General features: G+C 44.3%; 1 protein-coding gene across 1 annotated transcript in view; it reads left to right on the top strand.

Moving 5' to 3' along the window:
* LOC115356555 (NLR family CARD domain-containing protein 3-like) overlaps positions 1-18,779 on the top strand; it is a gene marked incomplete at its 5' end in the record, with an annotated part of 38,304 nt that extends 19,525 nt beyond the window's left edge. The window contains 4 exons of the mRNA XM_030047769.1: positions 11,516-11,689; positions 12,352-12,487; positions 12,713-12,743; positions 17,066-18,779. Of these exons, the coding sequence (XP_029903629.1) occupies positions 11,516-11,689; positions 12,352-12,487; positions 12,713-12,743; positions 17,066-17,598 (874 nt within the window). The remainder of the gene's footprint in view (positions 1-11,515; positions 11,690-12,351; positions 12,488-12,712; positions 12,744-17,065) is intronic.
* Between the last annotated feature and the right edge of the window lie 4,336 nt (positions 18,780-23,115).

Here is a 23,115-nt window from a genome sequence, read left to right as displayed (position 1 = left end):
CCGACCGAGCAATCTGATTGGTCAATCAGACGTTTAGAATGTGCTCAAATGAGCATGACAGCACGGCTAGCTGTGCTCTAATGAAAAATACCTCATCACTGAAAATATTACTCCGCCTATATCTTTTTGCCCAAGTCTGTGTGGTTTCCATGGCAACACTGAAACTCGCATCCAAAGCCGCTGTCAACTTTGTTAGCCTGCATAATGGAGAGATCAGGAAATGAAGCCGGTATGAGCACCACGGACAGTACCTGTTGAGGCGGATTCAGCACCACTGACAGTACCTGCTGAGGCAGATTCAGCACCACGGACAGTACCTGCTGGGGCAGAGTCAGCACCACTGACGGTACCTGCTGAGGCAGAGTCAGCACCACGGACGGTACCTGCTGAGGCAGATTCAGCACCACGGATGGTACCTGCTGAGGCAGAGTCAGCACCACGGACAGTACCTGCTGAGGCAGAGTCAGCACCACGGACAGTGCCTGCTGAGGCAGAGTCAGCACCACGGACAGTACCTGTTGAGGCGGATTCAGCACCACGGACAGTACCTGTTGAGGCGGATTCAGCACCACGGACAGTACCTGCTGAGGCAGAGTCAGCACCACGGACAGTACCTGCTGAGGCAGATTCAGAACCACGGACAGTGCCTGCTGAGGTGGATTCAGCACCACGGACAGTACCTGTCAGATTTTCCACGGAGATGTGCGGCTATAACTTTGTTCTTGTTATTAATGCGTTAATGTTATCAGGTATTAATTAGCCTATTAATTGTTATTAATTTGTTTATTCTTTATGAGTTTCCTAGGCCATTGATTTAATTAATTTGTCAATTTGTTTGCATCTGTACATTGAAATGAACATTTAATAAATCAACACATCTGTGAAAGCTGTGGTCTTTATTTCAGAGGTAAATTGAAAACAGCCTGAAAAGGTGATTCTATAACTCTGTTCAGCCTTAATGTGACTGCTTACTGTTCTTACTTTTGCTGCTTAGCCACATTAATCGGAGCTGACGTTAACTTGGAGTGACACACCCCCAGCTGAAATAAAACATCTGCCGGTGAGTTTATGAAAAGATAATTGTTTGTTCTGGTGCCGACACTGGAAAGCAGTAGCCTGTATTTAAATATAACTGTTAATATAAGTTGGTTGTAGATAAAAATCAGCTGTCTAGAAAACATGATAAGCCCAAGTTGGCTGACAAGGACTAGTTAACATCAGATCTCATGTATTTCAGCTGAAACGGAGAGAATACTAGCAAAAAAAAAAAAAAAAAAAAAAAAAGTTTTATATTTTGAGAGTGGAATGCACACAGTATGAATACATTTTAATTACATTTTATTTTGTTGGTAGAAGTAACCCCCCCTCTAGTTTTGGCTCTTTCAGGCGACTTTAAACCAACTGTTGCCTTCTTTCCCTCATGGGTTTGAAAGTGCTTTGATGAAGGAGTCCATCAGTGTGTTAGGACGCCACCTTGTGGCAGCAGACAGAGAGGAGCAAGAAATCCTTTAAACTCAGTTAAACTCTTTGGAACCGGGGCGCCATATATGGGGGAAAAGTTAGGACAATTCCAAGGGCCCTTGCCTGACAGGGGCCCCAAAAACTAGGTAAAAACGAATATAAAATTATTAAACCATCATCGAGTAAATATAGCCTATATATATTTCAGAAATAATACTATCATTATGATCTCTTTGTTTTTACTTGTTTTTGGCAGTAAAAGTTAAAAATCCTCATTGACCACAAAGTAACCCTCCCCCCTATCTGCATGAAATGGTTTGGTCCTGCAGCCGCGCTAGCTCTTCAAGCTGGTCGGACTTGGCGGTTTTTCCGAAGTTATCAACATGAATGGAATATCCGCCCAACTATACTTTATGTATATAAGCTCTGATGGCAGAGCGGATAGTGTCTCCGCCTGCCGTGCAGGAGACCACGGGTTCAATTCCCCGCCCGCACAAAAGGAGATTATTACTTTATTAGCTACCTCACTTTGTTGTTAACCATGACAATGAAGTGATTCTTATTATTCTGCCTGTCATTGGCTAGATGACATACACAGTGACATTTAGGGTTTCTGTAATTTTCATTTCTGTACTCTTTTTGTGAATTTTTATTGTAACCCAGGTGCTAAATTATTTTATATATATATATATATACATATATATATATATATATATATATATTTTTTTTTTTTTTTTTTCTGGAAATCAGAAGATTAAATTGCAATGACCATATAGCCTCATATATGTATTTTTTCACCCCAAATCCAATGTCACCACCTGTGAGTTTACAGTTTTGGAGATAAATTAGACCTGCATGCGGGACTACAAGGGAGACAGTGAGCAGTAACCAAGTAACTGTCATGTTGTTCTTTTCACAAATATGGGAATGATAATCAAAAATATCATTAAAATGCATAGTTTTATATAAAACAGCATCAAATTTTTTCGCCGGCCTATTGGCCGGCTATACAAGGGCCCAGTAAAATTTCTTTTCATGGGGCCCAAAATCCCTGGCGGCGCCCCTGAACCGAGACGGACGACAGGTTTCATGATAAATAAGGAAAATGAGCTGGAAATTAGCTTTAAAAAAAAAAAAAAAAAAAAGAAAACTAAAAACAAAGAAAGTGATTGAAAGGAAAAAATGCCATGAAACTGAAAAAAGAGGATTGTTTATGAATTTATTTAAGTTTATATTTGTTATAATTATATATTTAAACTTAAGTTACAGGACAAATGTTGATGCTGCTGTCGCCGTAGATGATCTGCTCGTGAGCTTTCACTCGGTGCACGAGCAGATCCGTCTCCTTCCTTCTTACCTGGAGAATCCTCCATTAGAACAGCAGCCCACCAAGGTGTGACACACCTGGCTGTTAAAGGGGACGGGAGACGGCCTCTGATTGGTTCACTGCATGTTTCCAGCGTTCAGACAGCAGCAGAGACCTGGAGCCTGAAGGAGCTGCACTGAGGATAAAACAGAGACTCATTCACTTTAATTAAGTCACAGTGGGAGGCGGAGCTTCTTCATCTGACCAATCGTCTCTGTTTCCCAGCCTCAGCGCTGCGTCCTGACCCGAGCGTCACCGTCCAGCAGGACACCCCGCCCGGACGACGCCACACCCCTCAGCCGCCAGGCACCGCCCACTAGCATCGGGATGACAGACCCAAAATGTCAGGACGCCGCTCAGTGCTGCTCTCTCGGGACGCCTGAGAGACGCTGTTGCCATGGGTTACGGCAGCCAACTGGGCAGCGGACCGTGGCGACACACACACACACACACACACACACACACACACACACACACACACACACACACACACACACACACACACACACCATGTACATGACTGAAACAACAGAGGCTTCAATGTTTCAAATCCCAGTTTCCCAGAGTGACGATCAAAGTTTGATGTCATTAAAGTTTTAGCAACACCTTCAAAACACAACGACGGCATAAATTCTGAGATTATAAAGTCACAAATTTACAAGAAAAGATCTTTTTCCTGTCGGCGGCTCCACATGTGCTGCCCCCTGCTGGCCGTGTCTCAGGCCTGCAGCTGATCCCCTCAGCAGATTCTACTCTGACATGGGATTCAGGAACGAGGAGATCCTGCTGATCTGAGCCCAGAATCAGCAGATTGTTTTCTTCTGAATCGGCCCAAGTCACAGCAACGTCTCTTCAGAGTCCAGACGCTGAGGAGGAGATTGGGGTTCTGGACTCAGACCAGCAGGATTTCCTTCTGACTGGATCCACAGGAGGAGAACAAACTGGTTTCACTGTTGTTGTTTTTTTTCTTGCAAAATTTCTCACTTTATAATCTCAGAATTTTTGAGATTATTTCTCATATATTTGTGAGGTTTTGCCCCATAAATTTACGACTTTAATCTGACAGAATATCCAAGTTTTTTTCTCAGAATATTACCCACCTGCCTTCCTTGGCCCCGTTTTTTTTTTTTTTTTTTTCTGTACAGCGGCACTTTCTGCAGGACTGGGTGGCCTACATGTGGAGGGCGCGGCTTCGCTGCTCCTCTGGCTGGGGGCCTCGTTCACCAGAATCTAAACTTTCTTCTTTAATCTCTTAAATTTATGAAAAAAAAAAAAAAAAAAAAATGATGACACAAAAACTTGGAAATTCTGAAATCATAAAGTCAGAAAATTATGACCAAAAATAAATAAATAAATAATGGAACCAGTTTGTTCTCCTCCTGTGGGATCCAGTCAGAGGGAAATCCTGCTGGTCTGAGTCCAGAACCCCAACCTCCTCCTCAGCATCTGGACTCTGAAGAGACGTTGCTGTGACTTGGGCCGATTCAGAAGAAAACAATCTGCTGATTCTCCTGTGGACAGAAAAATATCTATTCTTGTAAATTTGTGACTTTATAATCTTACAATATTTTAGTTTTTCTTCTCATAATTTTAGGAATATTACACCCCACCCCATCCCACCTCTGCACACACACCCCAGTTTCATTTTGTCCCTTACAGTGACTCCAGGACACCGTCGTACCCAGGTGAGAGGCGTGGTGTTCAGGTTTATATTGTCTGGACTGATGGAAAGGACTGAGAGAAGTTCCCTTCATGTCCACTTGGTGGCGCTCCTGCTCTGTAAACAGAATGGAAAGTGAAAGCAGAGCCTCGTCCTGCTCTGAATCCGCCGTGCCGCTCCCTCTGTGCTCAAAGTGCAGATTGTCCAGTTGACTCCAAAGTGTCCTGTGTTAGCAGCCGCTGTGTGGAAACAGGAAGTTGACTCTTTTTAATGGGAGTTGTGTGAAAGTGCTCAGCAGTCAGAAAGTGAACAGGAGAGCAGAGCAGAGACTGTGAAGCAGCTGGACTCCACTGGACTCCCCGCTCTCACTGCAGGTGAGGACAGGCCGCTCGGTGTGTGTGTGTGTGTGTGTGTGTGTGAGTGAGTGAGAGAGAGAGAGAGAGAGAGAGAGAGAGAGAGAGAGAGAGAGAGAGAGAGAGAGAGAGAGAGAACCTCTCCTGGTTGCTGTGGCTCAAAATCTTTGAATAAGACGTTTGTTTTGTCTACTTTCGCTCTCTCTGTTCACTGTCTACCTCGCTCTACCATCTCTCTCTCTCTCGCCCCTCCCCCAGTCTCTCTCGCCTGTCCAGACGGTAACCCTAGATTTGTGAAAGTGTCTCTGTTCAAAAGAGTGCTCACAAAATATAATGTAGTCCATGTTTCCTTAATTGAATACATAATTAGTCGTTTGGCCCGCTAGAGTAATGAGTTTGTGTGAAGGTGAATTCGGTGCATCATATTTTCCCTTCGCTGTGAGTCCCTGACCTTTAAGTAAGAACCTGTTGTTTATTTACTTAGTTCTGTGAAAACTGAAATGTTGTTTCAGATGTTAGATATTACATATCGGCCTGTGTTGCTAATATAATTACATAGAGACGGCAGAAGGTAAATCGATATTTCCTTGTTGTATTTTCCTCCATGTTGTGACTGTGACGCACTTTAAATCCTCAGGAGCGCACCTCGGCGCTGCGGGGGAAACTTTCTAATCTGTTGCTGCCGAGTGAATAATTCTCCTTTCAGCTCGCCAGTCACTGTCTGGGTTATTCTGCGTATTATTCTACTAATCTACTGTGCATTACTTCCTGTATTAAGACAGTTTAAAATGTTTTGTGCTGGAAACACATCGCTCAGTTGGAGTGGAATTTATATTACGTGTCGCCACAAGGGGGCACTGTGACCTTGATAATTCTGCCTGTTCATGCCTATAAGCTTTGAGGTGCACTGCACTGCCTGTTATTCCTGCCTGTTGACCAGTGGTGTTGTTATTCTGAGTGTAGAGAATTTATATCCTTTACATTTTGTCATCAGTATAAGTAGTACTATTTTTATTATCTTACTGTTGTACTGTTACTATTATGCAAATAAAATGGCCTGTAATTTAAATGGCCTTGTTATTATAGAGATTTGAAGACAAACAAATATCCTTATTTGTTCCATAAACCACACCTGCCAAGGATGCACAAGTTTGTTGAGTAAAGGGAAAGAAAAAGAGCTGCGTCCTGAGCGACACCACAGAGACTCACCTGGTCACACCTGAGCCAGCCACCATACTAACTGTCTCTGCTCACCGTACCAAGGTTACCATCAGAGCACAGCAAGCACTACTGTGCTGAATCAAGTACGCATGTGTGAAGGTTTGAGGCTGAACTTATGAGGAAGTGATGTCATAGATCAGAAGTACACACACACACACACACACACACACACACACTCAGGAGAGTCAGCAGCGTCTTCTCTCTCTGGGTTTCCTCTCCAGGTGAAGCTGAAAGTCTCTTGGATTTGATGTGGATGTGACTCAGCAGGTAAAGAGCCGACCAGGGATCATTAGAGATGTTTGATGAACAGGCTCCTACATTATGTTTCAGAGCTGGAGAACTGAGAGCAGACTGGGTCACAAGATCTGTCAAAACTGGATTTCCGTGTTTCTATATCTAAAAGCCCCGCTAAGTAAGCCTGATACAGGAAGCGACATACCAACACATTTCTTCCTAGTTTTCTTTTCCTATCTACAGTTTTAATTTTTTGTCAGTGATCCAGTGATTTATTACAGAAGTGTATCGCTGCCACGCCAGAAAAAGAAAAATGTATTAGTATCACGTTATTATGTGAAAAGTTTATTGATGTTTTTCGTGTTATAACAAGATATTTTCATGTTTAATCAAGAATCTTTTCTTGTTATAACAATACATGATTTATCATATTAGAAAGTGAAATGTTTCACGTTATAACATCCCTAAATGTGAAATGTGGCCTGGCAGTGAGTTCCTGCAGTCTGTAGTTCCTGGCCATGTGCCAGAGGGTTTTGCACACGGAGCAACAGCTGCCGTTAAATTGTGTTCAGGAGGCGTTTCCTTCTGCTGCTGACAGGCTCAGACACACTCCTCCACTTTACATCCTGCTGGGCTTCATCATTCTGGCTGAGAAGGTTTGGTGAATCTGGAGGCGACTTCTCTTATTTTTCCTGTGAACAGAAAAATGGAAGAGAATGATGCTGCATCTGGCTCACTTCATCTCTGATCTCTGACACTGAGAACAAAATCAGCTTTGTCTAAACTGTTGTAGCTGTCATGTTTTAGTGGTGAACAGAGTCAGACTCAGGCAGATTGTGATCTGGACTCATTTCACTGATGAAAAATGCAGCAAACGGCCGGTCTGACACCTTGCATCAACTTGGCTGAAGTTCCTTTTTTCTGCTGTCGACACACCAAAAGAGGAAATATTATGACCTGTTGTTTCACGTGATAGATTGTTTTTTTACCCAACGATCACCTACTGTTTCAGTACTAACTGTTTGTAACCTGAGCATCTGCATCTTAAAAAACAACCAAGGAAAAAAAAAGGTTGATTAAAAATTGACAAAAATTAGTACTCAGGTACATGAAACATCTTTGAAAACTGGTTTAAAATGTTGTACACAAAGAAATCAGAAAATGAACACAATCATCAGGGAATCATTAAAAAAAAACGTACAAGACAACAATTTATATTTATTATAGATGCACATGCAAAATTAAATGACAAGAAAATGACAAGTTACTCCTGGAAAAGTAAAAATAAAACAAAGTGAATTTTGTTGAGATGATGAAATGAAACGTTTCTGCCTGTCAGTTGTTGTCAGTCCATGTGTGAAGAGTCCCAGAGGATTCAAAGTCCTCTGTAGATGAAGCTGCTCAGTGGGTTTGATGTAAAGGGCGGCTGCTCTGAGTGTTACGTCCACTCTGTATATGTGACATGGTGCTGACAGGAAGACAGCACACATCCTGTCATGGAAAGCTTGTTGTCATCAATCAGCTGCTGTGTTTGTGTCAAGGTGTTGGCTCTGCTATGGAACCGGCTGGGAAGAGGAAGAGGAGGTTCCCCGCCTCTAGAACCACTCTGTCTGGAGAACATGACAGCCAGACCAAAGCTCAGAGGTAAGACGAGGATCTCTGACTGTCCATGACTGTTCTCCATCTCAGAGCTCAGCAGGCAAATCAGCACAGCAGCATTATTCACAGGAAAAGCTCTTTGTGTGTTGTGTTGAAGGCCTGAACCTGAACCTGGACCTGGACCTGGACCTGGACCTGAGCCCAGCTGTGTGTCCATGAAGAGCGACTGGTCAATGGGTCATCGTAATGACTTCAAAAGCATAAAGCACTCTGTGGATCATGGGTAATTATTTCAAACTGATGATAAAACAGATGTTCTTTTTACAGAATTGGTTCTAACTTTCAGACTCTGTGGACTGAGTTTCCACTTTCAAAACAACATTTAATGTGTGTGTGTGTGTGTGTGTGTCCTCCACAGAGTCCACCAGCAGAGCTCAGAGGTTCCCAGTGCTCAGTCTGCCCAGCAGCATCAAACAGACCTGGCCTCCATATTTATGGTGTGTAAATGTACAACAACATACCAACTGAAAAACAACCATTCTGCTCAGAATCGTCTCCGTGCTGCTCTCTTTACATCTTTCAGCCTCTTTGACCTGGATTTGATTTGGTGTTTTGTGTCCAGATTTTAATGTGGAAGTCTGATTCATTTATTTTTCTGTTGCAGCTGCTGGAGGAGAACATGGTCACCTTTGTGAAGAAGGAGCTGAAAAACCTCCAGAGGTCTCTGAGTCCAGATTACCCAGAATGCTTAGAGAGGCAGAGGGAGGATGAGGAGGTGTTGGACGGTGAGGAGGAAGAGCAGAGGTGGAGCAGCAGAGAGGCTTTTCTGCAGATCACACTGCACTTCCTGAGGAGAATGAAGCAGGAGGAGCTGGCTGAGCATCTGCAGAGCAGTAAGAGGCTTTCAACTCCTTTAACAGGATGGAAAGGAGGAATGATGGGAAAATGGAAATGTTTGTATTTCTACCCTCTGCTGTAAATTCAGACATTTCTAAAACAAGTGTTGTTGTAGATTTTATGTTAAAGGGTCACCGTAAGGTGACCCTAAGTAGGCTTTCATGTCTGTGTCTAAATTAAAACATAATTTCACGAGGCAGTAAATAAGCTTTTTATTTTTAGTAAGGAACTGTTTTAATGATTAGAATAAACCTGCTTTCTATCTAACATATTCATCAGTTCTAAAATGCTAAATGTTTGTACCCTGATGTCCACCTTGTGAAAAACAAAAGAATGAAAATTATTATTTTTTTATGCACACAATGCCATTAATGCCACTGCAAACCTTTTTAAAATCAAGGAATTCTCTTTTTGTGGTCTTGTTTCATTTTCACACTCTGTTTGGCCTTGCAATTCACTTTTTCATGTCAAGATCTGCTGAATATCATAAATCATCAATTCAGTTTTTTCAGCCTCTGACACTTTTTACACATTAGCATTTTTCTCAGTGGGCGGCTTTACCACTTCCTGCTTGCCTGGTGAAAAGTTCCTGTTTTCTCGTCACATCCCGCTGAATTCTCCAGGACAGCAGCAGCAGCACTCCGGCTGAGGCAACGCTGTGTTGTTTTTTAACTATGAACTTTATTCTCCCCAAATCCTGATCTGGATGTGCAGCTCTTTGTTTTTGAAGACTGTTGTTTGGCTGACAGCTGAAAGGGGCCAACAAATACATTTCCAAGGAACATTTACATGTTTCACATTTAATAAAAGATCCATTTGTTGTTGTTTCTTGTTGTTTGTTCATCCAGAAACTCTCACAGGGTGCCAACGTGAACTCAGATCTAACCTGAAGAAGAAGTTTGAGTGTGTGTTTGAGGGGATTGCTAAAGCAGGAAACCCAACACCTCTGAATCAGATCTACACAGAGCTGTACATCACAGAGGGAGAGAGTGGAGAGCTCAATGAGGAACATGAGGTCAGACAGATTGAAACAGCATCCAGGAAACCAGCCAGACCAGAAACACCAATCAAATGTGAAGACATTTTTAAACCTTTACCTGGAAGAGATCAACCAATCAGAACAGTGATGACAAAGGGAGTGGCTGGCATTGGGAAAACAGTCTTAACACAGAAGTTCACTCTGGACTGGGCTGAACACAAAGCCAACCAGCATGTCCACTTCACATTTCCATTCACTTTCAGAGAGCTGAATCTGCTGAGAGGGAAAAAGTTGAGCTTGGTGGAACTTCTTCATCACTTCTTCACTGAGACCAAAGAAGCAGGAATCAGCAGGTTTGAGCAGTTCCAGGTTGTGTTGATCTTTGACGGTCTGGATGAGTGTCGACTTCCTCTGGACTTCAACAACAACCAGATCCTGACTGATGTTACAGAGTCCACCTCAGTGGACGTTCTGCTGACAAACCTCATCAAGGGGAAACTGCTTCCCTCTGCTCGCCTCTGGATAACCACACGACCCTCAGCAGCCAATCAGATCCCTCCTGAGTGCGTTGGCATGGTGACAGAGGTGAGAGGCTTCACTGACCCACAGAAGGAGGAATACTTCAGGAAGAGATTCAGAGATGAGGAGCAGGCCAGCAGAATCATCTCCCACATCAAGACGTCACGAAGCCTCCACATCATGTGCCACATCCCAGTCTTCTGCTGGATCACTGCTACAGTTCTGGAGGACGTGTTGAAGACCAGTGAGGGAGGAGACCTGCCCAAGACCCTGACTGAGATGTACATCCACTTCCTGGTGGTTCAGTCCAAAGTGCAGAACATCAAGTATCATGGGAGAGCTGAGACAGATCCACACTGGACTCCAGAGACTAGAGAGATGATCCTGTCTCTGGGAAAACTGGCTTTTGAGGAGCTGGAGAAAGGCAACCTGATCTTCTATGAAGCAGACCTGGCAGAGTGTGGCATTGATATCAGAGCAGCTTCAGTGTACTCAGGAGTGTTCACACAGATCTTTAAAGAGGAGCGTGGGCTGTACCAGGACAAGGTTTTCTGCTTCATCCATCTGAGCGTTCAGGAGTTTCTGGCTGCTGTTCATGTGTTTGTGACATTCATCAACTCTGGAGTCAATCTGCTGTCAGAAGGGCAATCAACCTTCCAACTAAAACACCTCTACCAGAGTGCTGTGGACAAGGCCTTACAGAGTCCAAATGGACACCTGGACTTGTTCCTGCGCTTCCTCCTGGGTCTTTCACTGCAGACCAATCAGACTCTCCTACGAGGCCTGCTGACACAGACAGGAAGTAGCTCACAGACCAATCAGGAAACAGTCCAGTTTATCAAGGAGAAGATCAGGGACAATCCCTCTCCAGAGAGAAGCATCAACCTGTTCCACTGTCTGAATGAGCTGAATGACCATTCTCTAGTGGAGGAGATCCAACAGTACCTGAGTTCAGGATGTCTCTCCACAGTCAATCTGTCCCCTGCTCAGTGGTCAGCTCTGGTCTTCATCTTACTGTCATCAGAAGAAGATCTGGAGGTGTTTGACCTGAAGAAATACTCTGCTTCAGAGGAGGCTCTTCTGGGGCTGCTGCCATTGGTCAAAGCCTCCAAGAAATCTGTGTAAGTTTATAGATAACTGGGCATATTTACCACATAACATATTGTTATCTACACAAGAGACAAATAGGTTTAATATTATTGTTTTCATCTTTACTTCCTCTTCAGGCTGAGTGTGTGTAATCTGTCAGAGAGAAGCTGTGCAGCTCTGGCCTCAGTTCTCAGCTCCCAGTCCTCTAGTCTGAGAGAGCTGGACCTGAGTAACAACCAGCTGCAGGATTCAGGAGTGAAGCTGCTCTCTGCTGGACTGGAGAGTCCACACTGCAGACTGGAGACTCTCAGGTAATGTCCATTTACAGTGATGACTGATTCATCACATTTCACACTAAGGTCCATTCACTTAAAGTTTGTCTCAGCTCAGTGATCCTGAATCTGCAAAGTGTAACCATATAAGATCCATATCAGGATCATCTGTTCAGTGTTTTTGTCTTCATGCCTTCTTGCCCTGCTGTGAAACAGAGGCCTGTACGTCACTGTGTCAGTCGCTCAGCAGTTAGGTGCAGAGCAGCAAATCTTCAAAGCTTTGTGGTGCATCACCATGAAACTTGGTGACAACATTCATGTTTCTTAGAGCATGAAATGTCCCAGTTTGCGTCATCCTATGATGTTTCCCCTAGCACCACCAGCAGGAAAAATATCCAAGACATGTACATTGTTTTTGCCCAAAACAAAACAAAGTGCGAAACCGATTTGGACATTTTCAGAGCAGAAATCTGAGCAGAGGTAATAGTTGCGTGACTGAAATTGGTCAGAGACATTCTTGAACCATTCTTGCTGTGTTCTGGTCATTTTCATATTTAACAAAGAAAATGTTACACTGTACTTTTGAATCTCGCTTTACATGAGGCTTCATGTCACTGATCAGATTCCTAACCTGTGTAGGTTTTTGTGAAAACACAAAGCAGATGATGTGGTGGACTGATTGTGTTTGTGATGGTGTGCAGGCTGTCAGGCTGTCTGCTCACACAGGAAGGCTGTGCTTCTCTGGCCTCAGCTCTGAGCTCCAACCCCTCCCATCTGAGAGAGCTGGACCTGAGCTACAATCATCCAGGAGACTCAGGAGTGAAGCTGCTCTCTGCTGGACTGGAGGATCCAACCTGGAGACTGGAGGCTCTCAGGTATGGAGAGACACACACAGTGTCTTACAGAGGCCTGAGGAGTATTGTTTCATGTTGAATGGTGGATATGAGTGATGTGGTCTGCTAAATCCTTCATAGGGAAGGTTATTTACTGCCCATGTTTCCATCATCAAAGAGAATCTGCTGCTCTGATTCTGTTTCTTCCTCCAGGGTGGACCATGGTGGAGAGCAGTGGTTGAAACCAGGTCTGAGGAAGTGTAAGTGTGGATTTAGTTTGACTCCTGGGGCTCTATTTTCGCAGACCAGGCGAGGCGGAGGCGCAGCGCAGCTGCGCTGCGCCAACTGGGAGTGGCCAAGTGGATTTTGCTATTTTGGCACGCTGTGCGCCTTGGCGCAACTACTGCGCCGTTCCTCCTACCGGCGCAAGGGAGGAGAGAAGGCGTGGAGTGGGTTTGACACAGCCGATTCACTTTAAACCAATCAAATGAGCCCCTGTCCTCACCTTTAAAATGCGCTGCGCGAAGGCGTAATGAACGTTCACACAATTGACATGGAGAAAGAGAGCAGCCGCGACACACACTAAGGACAAAGAGACCAGTCTTGGCTGCTGGAATGTCGCTGGAGCTACCTGCCATCCATCTGTCCATCCATCCATCCATCCATCCATGCATCTATCCTTAAATTCCCCTGTCTTTCCATTACCTACCTGCCTCGCATCTCTCTTTTTCCAGCTCTGTCACCATCTGTTAAAGTTATTGATTTTTACAAGCAAATATAAATTTAACTGTGAAGCCCCCATTTTTAATGAATGTTTTTACCGCAAAGGATAATCCTCGCCATATTCATATAAATAGCCTACATATTTGTTTTGCAACTTTTGACTCCCATCACTTACTGATGCAACAACACACTAGAGATTAAAACAAAATCCGGTTCATGAAAGCTTTTACATTCGCTGTTCTAAACGCCCAGAGTCTGGCAAGGAACCGATGCATTTTACATTTTCGATATGTGTGGAATCAGGGTTTCCACTAGAAAAAAAAAAGATTGGCACCGGACAATGTGACCGGCAGGTTTTCAATTTACCGGACAAATGTTTGAAATTCCGGTCAAATATTATCAGAATTTATTGAGCTTAAAATTATATGCAGGCTACATAAGAATGACATCAAGGCATGTCAATTTATAGCGTAATATTTTTATTGAAAAGTAGGCTATATCAAATAAAATTAGTGCCGTCAATTGACTCAAGTGCGTAACGTCTAAAATAAAAAAAAAAATAAATAAATAAATATTGCACAAGCCTGTGCTCTTTTAACATGAACATTGCATACAATTGCAACTACAATTTGCAAACAAAAAAAAAAACTGGCTCATACCATTTTAATAACGCGGCTGCTGCCAACTTGAAATCAAATAGATGCAATAAAAACTAAATTCAGCAGCTGAATTAAAATCAAAAGTCTCAAGCAACTCCGCAACTTGCAATGGCATCAGTCTTGTGACCTTGCTCTCCCCCAGGCAACTTTGCTGCGCTGTTTTGATCCGGTTCTGCAGAGAAAAACCTCTCTCTCTCTCTCTCTGGTACATTGGAGACAGGGATCACGCAGGCTATTTTTTTTTTTTAAATAAATAAATAAATAAAATTACGTGAAAATTGACTGTTTTAATAAAATTCAAATTGTGCTTAGAGGGAATATTTTCACCGGGCATTTAAAAATTACCGGACTTTGGCTGATTTTAGGCTACCAGTCATAGTCCGGTGATTACCGGATAACGGAAACCCAGTGTGGAATATTTATATATATGGAAGAAGAACTGTGTAGTTAACAGGAGCAGCGCCAGACACCATGACTGGAAAAAAGACATCACCATACTGGACACATTGTTTGACTGACAGGTGATCAGGTTGGGTTTCCATTGCGCATGCCAAACGGTGCCAATCTCCTTTGATCTGACATCAGTTGTGTCGGGACAGTCGATATGGAGATACATTTATGTGCTGATTGAGATTATAGCATTGAATTGTGTTTTTTGTGGTTATTTATTGCATTGTTACTGTGCCTGACAATCTGTGAGGTTTTGGTGACGTGTGCGCACTGCCCGCCTGCCAGCCAAAATTCCACTGCGCCGGCCCCGCTGCGCCTTGCGCCGAAAGTAGACGTGGTTTCAGGAGGTGAGCTTTTGGCGCACCTCGGCGAAGCTTTTTGGCACGAAAATGTCACTGCGCCAGGTTGAATCTGTCGGCACCTCCCCCTGCTGCGCCGCCACTCCCATCTCGGCGAACCTCGGTCTGGGAAAATAAGAAACTGTGCGCCCCATGGGTTGCGCTGGTCGAAAATAGCTTTGCGCGGGGTGCGCCTCACTGCGCCACCCTGCACTGCGCCGGGAAAATAGAGCCCCTGAACACAAAGCAGCAAACAGCTGCTTTTACCTGTTGAACCAAACAAAATCACATTTGATGCTCAACCATAAAGACAATCTTTATTCCTTTAATATTTACACATTTTCTCAACTGATTGTTTCACATTACTCCAAACTAATGTAAGTACTGTTGAATCACCTGATGCTCTGATCATTTTATTACACCATCTGTACATTTTCAAGTCAAGCCAAGTCTATTTTATTTATATAGCCCAATATCACAAATTACAATTTTTTCTCAAGTGGCTTTACAGCAATACAACATCCTCTGTCTTTAGACTCTCACATCAGATTAGAACAACTCCCTAAAAAAAAGGGAGAAAACATCGTAAGAAACCTCAGGGGAGCAACAGAGGAGGGATCTGTTCCCAGGATGAACAGATGTGCAATGGATGATGAAAGCACAGAACAGAACACATAATGGAGGCTAGACTACACTAGCACACAGGGGAGACTCACAGCAAACCATTTGGGAGAGAGACAAGGGGGGCGTTAGTCATACGTGATAACAAGATGATAGATATTTGGATCTTGATAATCTATAATCTCGTCGGCAGGTGAGTTCTTAGGCTGGAGGCCTGAAGAGGGGCGAGAACCGGTTTGCAGTCTGAGGGGGTGACTGCAAAGCAGGCCACACAACCGATGGCTTGCTCTTGCGAGCCTTCCCATGCTGGCGAACAGAGACAAACTCCGCCGCCTCTGCCGACGAGGCTAAGCTAGTGGTAACGCGAGAGGGCCTGCTGTCAGGCCTAAGACTGAGGCTATCTGGAGTGCCTGTGACATCTAGCGTGTTCCTAGCTGAAAGTAGCAGCTCTAAATAATAGACATGTCTCTCTAGTGGAGACAGCCTGTCTGCAAGAGCAGAGCAGTCACTGCACACCATCATTATCACAAGGCTGGATTTACTGCAGAGACACAGGGCTAGGGGGCACAGGGGGTGAACCACTTCATATGCCTACCTTAACAATAGTACTGCATAGCCTACAGTCCTATGCCTGAATTAATAGCCTACACCTCTTACTAACGCTGTATAACTGCTGGTCATTGCATTAATATCCTACAACAGAACAGACATAGGATTATAAAAATTCATAATAATAAAAATCAAAAAATTCGTTGCACACGGGTGATACCATTAGTATCTTAATGTAGGATATTTACATAAAATGCCCCTATGGAGCAGGTTAATTTCATTTGAACAAGAGATTTCCCGAGCATTTATATGGGCTATGCAAACTTCAATCCACATGATAAAAATTAATCCACGGACCACCAAAGTAACATTTGTCTGTTTAATTAAATCAACTTAACCACCGTTGGAGGGGGTGTGCTCCAGTACGGTACGGGTGCTCACGGCACGGGCGCTCATGCACGAGCACATGCACGATCACGCACGCAGCGCGCGAACGTGTATACGACGTAAATCATGCCGTCTTCCTGCCTCCGCAAAATAGTTTAATGCGCGCAGCGCGATTAACTGAGCCGCTAATCAACCAGATCCGGTAGACCTGACCAGATATTAGTTTGGACAAATGTAAATGAAAAAACTTTGAATTAGTATTGCGAGAATAAAAAAACAAAACAATACAGCACTGCAGCAGCTGGTGTTTTCCCTCTTTAACAGCTTCTTCTCTCCACTAAATTAAACAAACCTGACAGCCAATCACAGCTCTTTGCTGTAATTTTGAACTGATAATTGAAGAACATTAATTTCAGGCAACTGGGATTATGCATGAAGCATTTTGAGCATAGAGGTTATGCCAATTGAATAAAACTAAAAAATAATACCAAGAAAAAAATAATTACATCTCTATTTTTTGATCTCTTTATTATTCATTATTAATTGGAGTGGTGCATGGGCTAAACTGAATTAACTGTTAATAAGTGTCTAAGATGCAGCTTTTCTGCTTTGCTTTTTGTACTCCTCCCCTACATTTTAACTGAAGTTATTTATTTATTGAAATAAAATGATGTCTGTCTTCATGCTGCGGCCCACAAGTTTGTGACGTCCATTCATTCAGATCCTGCTGTGAATGAAGAGGCTGGCTGACACAATATGTCATCATCAAAGTGTTAACAAATCAATAATCAAACTGTTAATAAATCAGCAGATAATAACCACAGCAGGTCTGTTGTGTCTTGTTCTCTCCATCAGATTCCTGTGAACTCAAACTGGACGCAAACACAGCAAACAGAAACCTCGTCCTGTCTGAGAACAACAGGAAGGCGAAGCATGTGACAGAGGAGCAGCCATATCCTGATCACCCAGAGAGGTTTGAGGAATGGAAACAGATCCTGTGTAGTGATGGTCTGACTGGTCGCTGCTACTGGGAGGTCGAGTGGGAGGGAAGAGTTTCAATGGCAGTGACTTACAGAGGAATCAGCAGGAAAGGAAACAGTGATGAGTGTGCACTTGGTAGGAATGACAAGTCCTGGAGTCTTTCCTGCTCTGAAGATGGTTTTTATGCCAGACACAGTAACAGAACAAAAGTCATTCCTGTCTGCCCCCCCTCTAACAGAGTGGCAGTGTATCTGGACTGGCCAGCTGGCTCTCTGTCCTTCTACATCGTCTCCTCTGACACACTGATCCACCTCCACACCTTCAACAGCACCTTCACTGAGCCTCTGTACCCGGGGTTCAGGATTTCATTTGGGCCCAGCGCCTCAGTGTCTCTGTGTGACATTTGAGAGTCACCTCCAGTGTGGAGAAACAAAATCTAAGATTTATTTTTTGTCATTTTCACTGACCTGCATACACAGAGAAAAACGAAAAACTGTTTGTCATCAGTGACAGTGCATTAAAAAGTCAGTAAAATAAGTTAAAAAATCTAAAATATTAAGATTAAAAACAAGATAATATAAATAAACTAAAATAACAGAATGCCATGCAAATACACACCATCAACTCATAGATAAAGTGCTGACTGTGTAATATTGTCCATGTTGCCTTTGACAGATGACTAACTGTCAGAAGTGGGTGGGGTGTGTGTGAGTGCAAGTGTAGGGAGGGGGTACAGCCCGTTGTTCAGCCTGACAGCCCGAGGAATGAAGCTGTTTAAAGTGACATATGTACATGACTCCTATTTTTTGTACACGTCTATTTTTTCTGTGTCTGTTCAACCCCTGTCAGTCTGTTTAAATTATGTGTTTGGCAGCTCATGTTGCACTATTGTCTAAAACAAATTTCCCACAAGGGACAATAAAGTTTATCCTGATCCTGATTATTACATTATTGGCTCCACATATTACAAATATGCTAAAATCTTGCGCTTGCCAGCTCCAGTGTTCACCTCTATTTTCAATCTGTCCCACTCTGTCATCCCCACCGGCCTCAAAAAGTCAACCATGTGCCTAAAAAGACCAACTCAGCCTGCTTAAATGACTGCCGTCCTGTAGCACTGACCTCTGTGGTGATGAAGTGCTTTTGAATGAATGAATGAAGGCTTTATTTTGAACATGTGAAAAAAAAACACAATGCAAAAACAATACAGAATTGTATTGTGTTATCATATGATAACACAAACGTGTTATCATATGATCGTTTGTGCATTTTTACCCATAGTAAAAATAATGTGAATAAACAATAAAAAAAATAACAGAGCAAAATAGACCAAAAATAAATAAATAAATAATCTGTGAGGGTTAGGGTGAACCCTAACACCTGGTGATTGTCATAGCCCTTCTTCCTTCCTGTACCCCATGAAAACCATATGTTTGTACTGCTGTTTAAACCGGAGCATGCTTGGACGTTGCTTTATCCCCCCACTAAGTCTGTTCCACTGCTTCACTCCACACACAAAAACACAAAAACTTTTCAAGGTTGTACGTACACGTGGATGTTTTAAATGTAACTCCCCACTGAAATGATAACCTCCCTGTCTATTAAAAACAATTCTGGATGTTTCCAGGAAGTGAGTTGTTTATTGTTTTATACATTATTTGTGCTGTTTGAAAATGAACCAGGTCAGTGAGTTTTAATGTTTTTGATTTTAAGAATAGTGGATTTGTGTGCTCTCTATAACCGGTACTGTAAACTAATCTTATGGCTCTTTTTTGCAGTATGGATAGTGGTTTTAGTGTACATTTATTAAACATTAAAGTGCATTAAAGTGTTTCCCCAAACTTCGACACAGTAATTTACATATGGTAAGACCAGTGAACAGTAGAGAGTGTGAAGTGATTTGTGGTCCAGAATGTGTTTTGCCTTGCTCAATATTGAAACACTTCTTGATAGTTTATTTTGTAGATGTTTTGTGAGATGTCCAGCTTATTTTATCATCTATTATCACACCGAGAAACTTGTTTCCCCCCATAAACTCTTTCATTGTCAACACCACCTATCTGTATCTGCAGTTGACTATTTCTTCTTTTTTTTTTTTTTTTTAAATACAACAATGTCAATTTGTATTTTATTTATAACAAATATACACAACAACTGCTGGGAGGAGTTCGGTAAGGCCAAGGAGGAGGATTATCGGTCAGCCTCGAAGAAATTCTGGCAAACTGTCCTGCGCCTTAGTAGGGGGAAGCAGTACTCTGCCGACACTGTTTACAGTGCAGGTGGGGGTCTGCTGACGTCGACTGGGGATATTGTCGGGTGGTGGAAGGAGTACTTCGAGGGTCTCCTCAATCCCGTCGTCATGTCTTCCGCTGAGGAAGCAGAGGCTGAGGACCCAGAGGTAGACTTGTCCATCACCCAAGCTGAGGTCACTGAGGCAGTTGTGAATCTGCCCACCACCTCGACTTTGTTGTCGTTTCATCTGATCTCTGGCCGTATGTCTTGGACACTTGGGTGAAGAGAGGGGCTGAGCTGTCAACTGATCACCACCTGGTGGTGAGTTGGATCCACTGGTGGAGGGCGAAGTTTGACAGACCTGGCAGGCCCAAACATATTGTGAGGGTCTGTTGGGAATGTCTGGCCGAACCCTCTGTTGGGGAGGTCTTCAACTCCCACCTCCGGGAGAGCTTCTCCCAGCTCCCGAGGGAGGCTGGGGACATTGAGTCCGAATGGACCATGTTCTCGGTCTCCATTGTCGACGCAGCTGTTTGGAGCTGTGGCCGCAAGGTCTCTGGTGCCTGTCGTAGCGGCAATCCCAGAACACGGTGGTGGACACCAGAAGTAAGGGAAGCTGTCAAGCTGAAGAAGGAGTCCTACAGGTCCATGTTGGCCTGTGGGACTCCTGAGGTGGAAGCATCCATCACCCAAGCTGAGGTCACTGGGGGGGTTCACAAGCTCCTCAGTGGCAGGGCGGAGGGGGTGGATGAGAGCCACCCTGAGTATCTAAAGTCTCTGGATGTTGTGGGGCTGTCTTGGCTGACACGCCTCTGCAACATTGCGTGGTGGTTGGGGACAGTGCCTCTGGAGTGGCAGATTGGGGTGGTAGTCCCTCTTTTTAAAAAGGGGGACCGGAGGGTGTGTTAGATAGATAGATAGATAGATAGATAGATAGATAGATAGGTATACGTTATTGATCCCAGACTGGGAAATTCACACGTTACAGCAGCATCATCAATAAAAACAAAAAAATTAAAATTAAAATTAAAAGTATATACAATAGAGACTAAATATGCGAAATATATACACTAAAGACAATAAGGGCTAAGTATATACAATAAAGTAGCCTGGGAATATGAGATGTTTAAATAATAACTATGAAAAATGAAAAATACAGATAGTAGATGGTATGGCACAGGGTAAGCTTGAAACCATGGAACCAGGAAAACCAAGTGGCAGAACCCGACGCCCGGTACTGGGATTCGGCGACTGACTGACTTGATTTGGTCCCATGGAATCACCACTTCTAATAAATAACAGTTAAGGTGCTGAGTGATGGATAATAAAATAAAATAATCTAAACAAGTAAGTAAGGTGCTGAGTAGTGGATAATAAATAAACAAACAATTTAAGGTGCTGGGTAGTGGAGTGTTAAAAACAGAACTATACTGCAGAGAGTTGTGAGTCTCTGTCTGACAGATGTGTGTTATTGTACAGTGTGATGGCTTGTGGCAGGAATGATTTCCTGTATCTGTCCCTTGGACAGCGGAGCTGTAACAATCTGTTGGAGAAGAAGCTCCGCTGTCTGTCCAGTGTGTGTGTGTGTGTGTGTGTGTGTGTGTGTGTGTGTGTGTGTGTGTGTGTGTGTGTGTGTGGTGGAGAGGGTGGTCAGGGTTATCCATGATGGTTAACAGTTTGTTCAGTGTCCCCCTCTCCACCACAGCCTCCACAGTGTCCAGTTTGCAGCCAATCACGGAGCCAGCCCTCCTGATCAGTTTATTGAGTCTGTTGATGTCGCTGGCTCCGATGCTGCTCCCCCAACAAACCACGGCAAAAAAAAGTACGCTGGCCACAACAGACTGATAGAAGATCTCCAACATCTTGCTGCACACATTGAAGGATCTCAGCTTCCTCAGGAAGTAGAGTCTGCTCATCCCCTTCTTGTACACAGCTTCGGTGTTGGATTTCCAGTCCAGTCTGTTGTTGATGTTGACGCCCAGGTACTTGTAGTCCTCCACCTCCTCCACATCCTCTCCCAGAATGCACAGTGACTGTGAAGCCATCCTCTTCTTCCTGAAGTCAGTCACCATCTCTCTGGTCTTGCTGACATTCAGCCTCAGGTGATTGCGTCCAGGATGGTGTTAAAAGCACTGGAGAAATCAAAGAATGTGATTCTCACAGTGCTGCCACCACCATCCAGATGCATATGAGCTCGTTGCAGCAGGTAGATGACGGCGTCGTCAACTCCCAAATGGGGCTCATAGGCAACTGTAGAGGGTCTAGCAGCTCCTTCACCTGTGGCCTCAGGTGGGCCATGCTAAGGGCTGTTCGGTCCCTGTACGGCCGGAGCAGGAGCTTGGTTCGCATTGCCGGCAATAAGTCGGACTTGTTCCCGGTGCATGTTGGACTCCGGCAGGGCTGCCCTTTATCACCGGTTCTGTTCATAATCTTTATGGACAGAATTTCTAGGTGCAGCCGGGGGGCGGAGGAAGTCCTGTTTGGGAGTCACAGGATTTCATCGCTGCTTTTCGCGGATGATGTCCTGTTGGCTCCTTCGAAGCAGGACCTTCAGCAGACACTGGAGCGGTTTGCAGCCGAGTGTGAAGCGGCAGGGATGAGAATCAGCACCTCCAAGTCCGAGGCCATGGTTCTCGACCGGAAAAAGGTGGTATGCCTTCTCCGGGTTGGTGGAGAAGGCCTGCCTCAAGTGGAGGAGTTCAAGTATCTCGGGGTCTTGTTCACGAGTGAGGGAAGGATGGAGCGTGAGATTGACAGGCATATCGGTGCAGCCTCAGCAGTGATGCAGTCAGTGTACGTTCACCGATGGTGAAGAAGGAGCTGAGCCGAAAGGCGAAGCTTTCGATTTACCAGGCGATCTACGTTCCTACCCTCACTTATGGTCATGAGCTTTGGGTAATGACGGAAAGGACAAGATCGCGGATACAAGCGGCCGAAATGAGTTTCCTTCACAGGGTGGCCGGGCACTCCCTTAGAGATAGGGTGAGGAGCTCGGTCACTCGGGAGGAGCTCGGAGTAGAGCCGCTGCTCCTCCCCATCGAGATGAGCCTGTTGAGGTGGCTCGGGCATCTGTTTCGGATGCCCCATGGACGCCCCCCTGGGGAGGTGTGCCCCACCGGCAGGAGGCCCCAGGGAAGACCCAGGACACGCTGGAGGGACTAAGTCTCTTGGCTGGCCTGGGAACGCCTTGATATTCCTCCTGAGGAGCTGGCGGGAGTGTCTGGGGAGAGGGAAGTCTGGGCGTCTCTGCTTAGACTGCTACCCCTGCGACCCGGCCCCGGATAAGCGGCAGAAGATGGATGGATGGATGGAGGGTGGGTGCAGAAAAATTTGTCACAAAGTTGGATTTACTGAAAGGGTATTGGCAGGTCCCCTCAACCAAGCGGGCATCAGAAATTTCTAACTTTGTTATGCCTGACCTCTTTTTGCAATACACTGTGATGCCCTTTGGCTTAAGAAACACCCCTGCTACATTTCAGCATTAAATGCACCAGGTCCTTTTTGGTGTAAAAGAAATTGTGAGGCTTTTTTAGATGATGTTGTGGCCTCCTCTGATACTTGGTCTGATCATTTGGAAACACTGTTTCTGATTTTTAGGCATCTTAGTGATGCTTTGCTCGTGCTAAACTTGGCGAAATGTGAATTTGGTAAAGCTACTGTCACATATTTAGGCAAGCAGGTCAGACAAGGTC

The sequence above is a fragment of the Myripristis murdjan genome, chromosome 24, assembly GCF_902150065.1.
Source record: "Myripristis murdjan chromosome 24, fMyrMur1.1, whole genome shotgun sequence".
NCBI classification, from domain to species: Eukaryota; Metazoa; Chordata; class Actinopteri; order Holocentriformes; family Holocentridae; genus Myripristis; species Myripristis murdjan.
The sequence above is the reverse complement of the archived record's forward strand: the minus strand, read 5'-3'. Positions and strand labels throughout refer to the sequence as shown.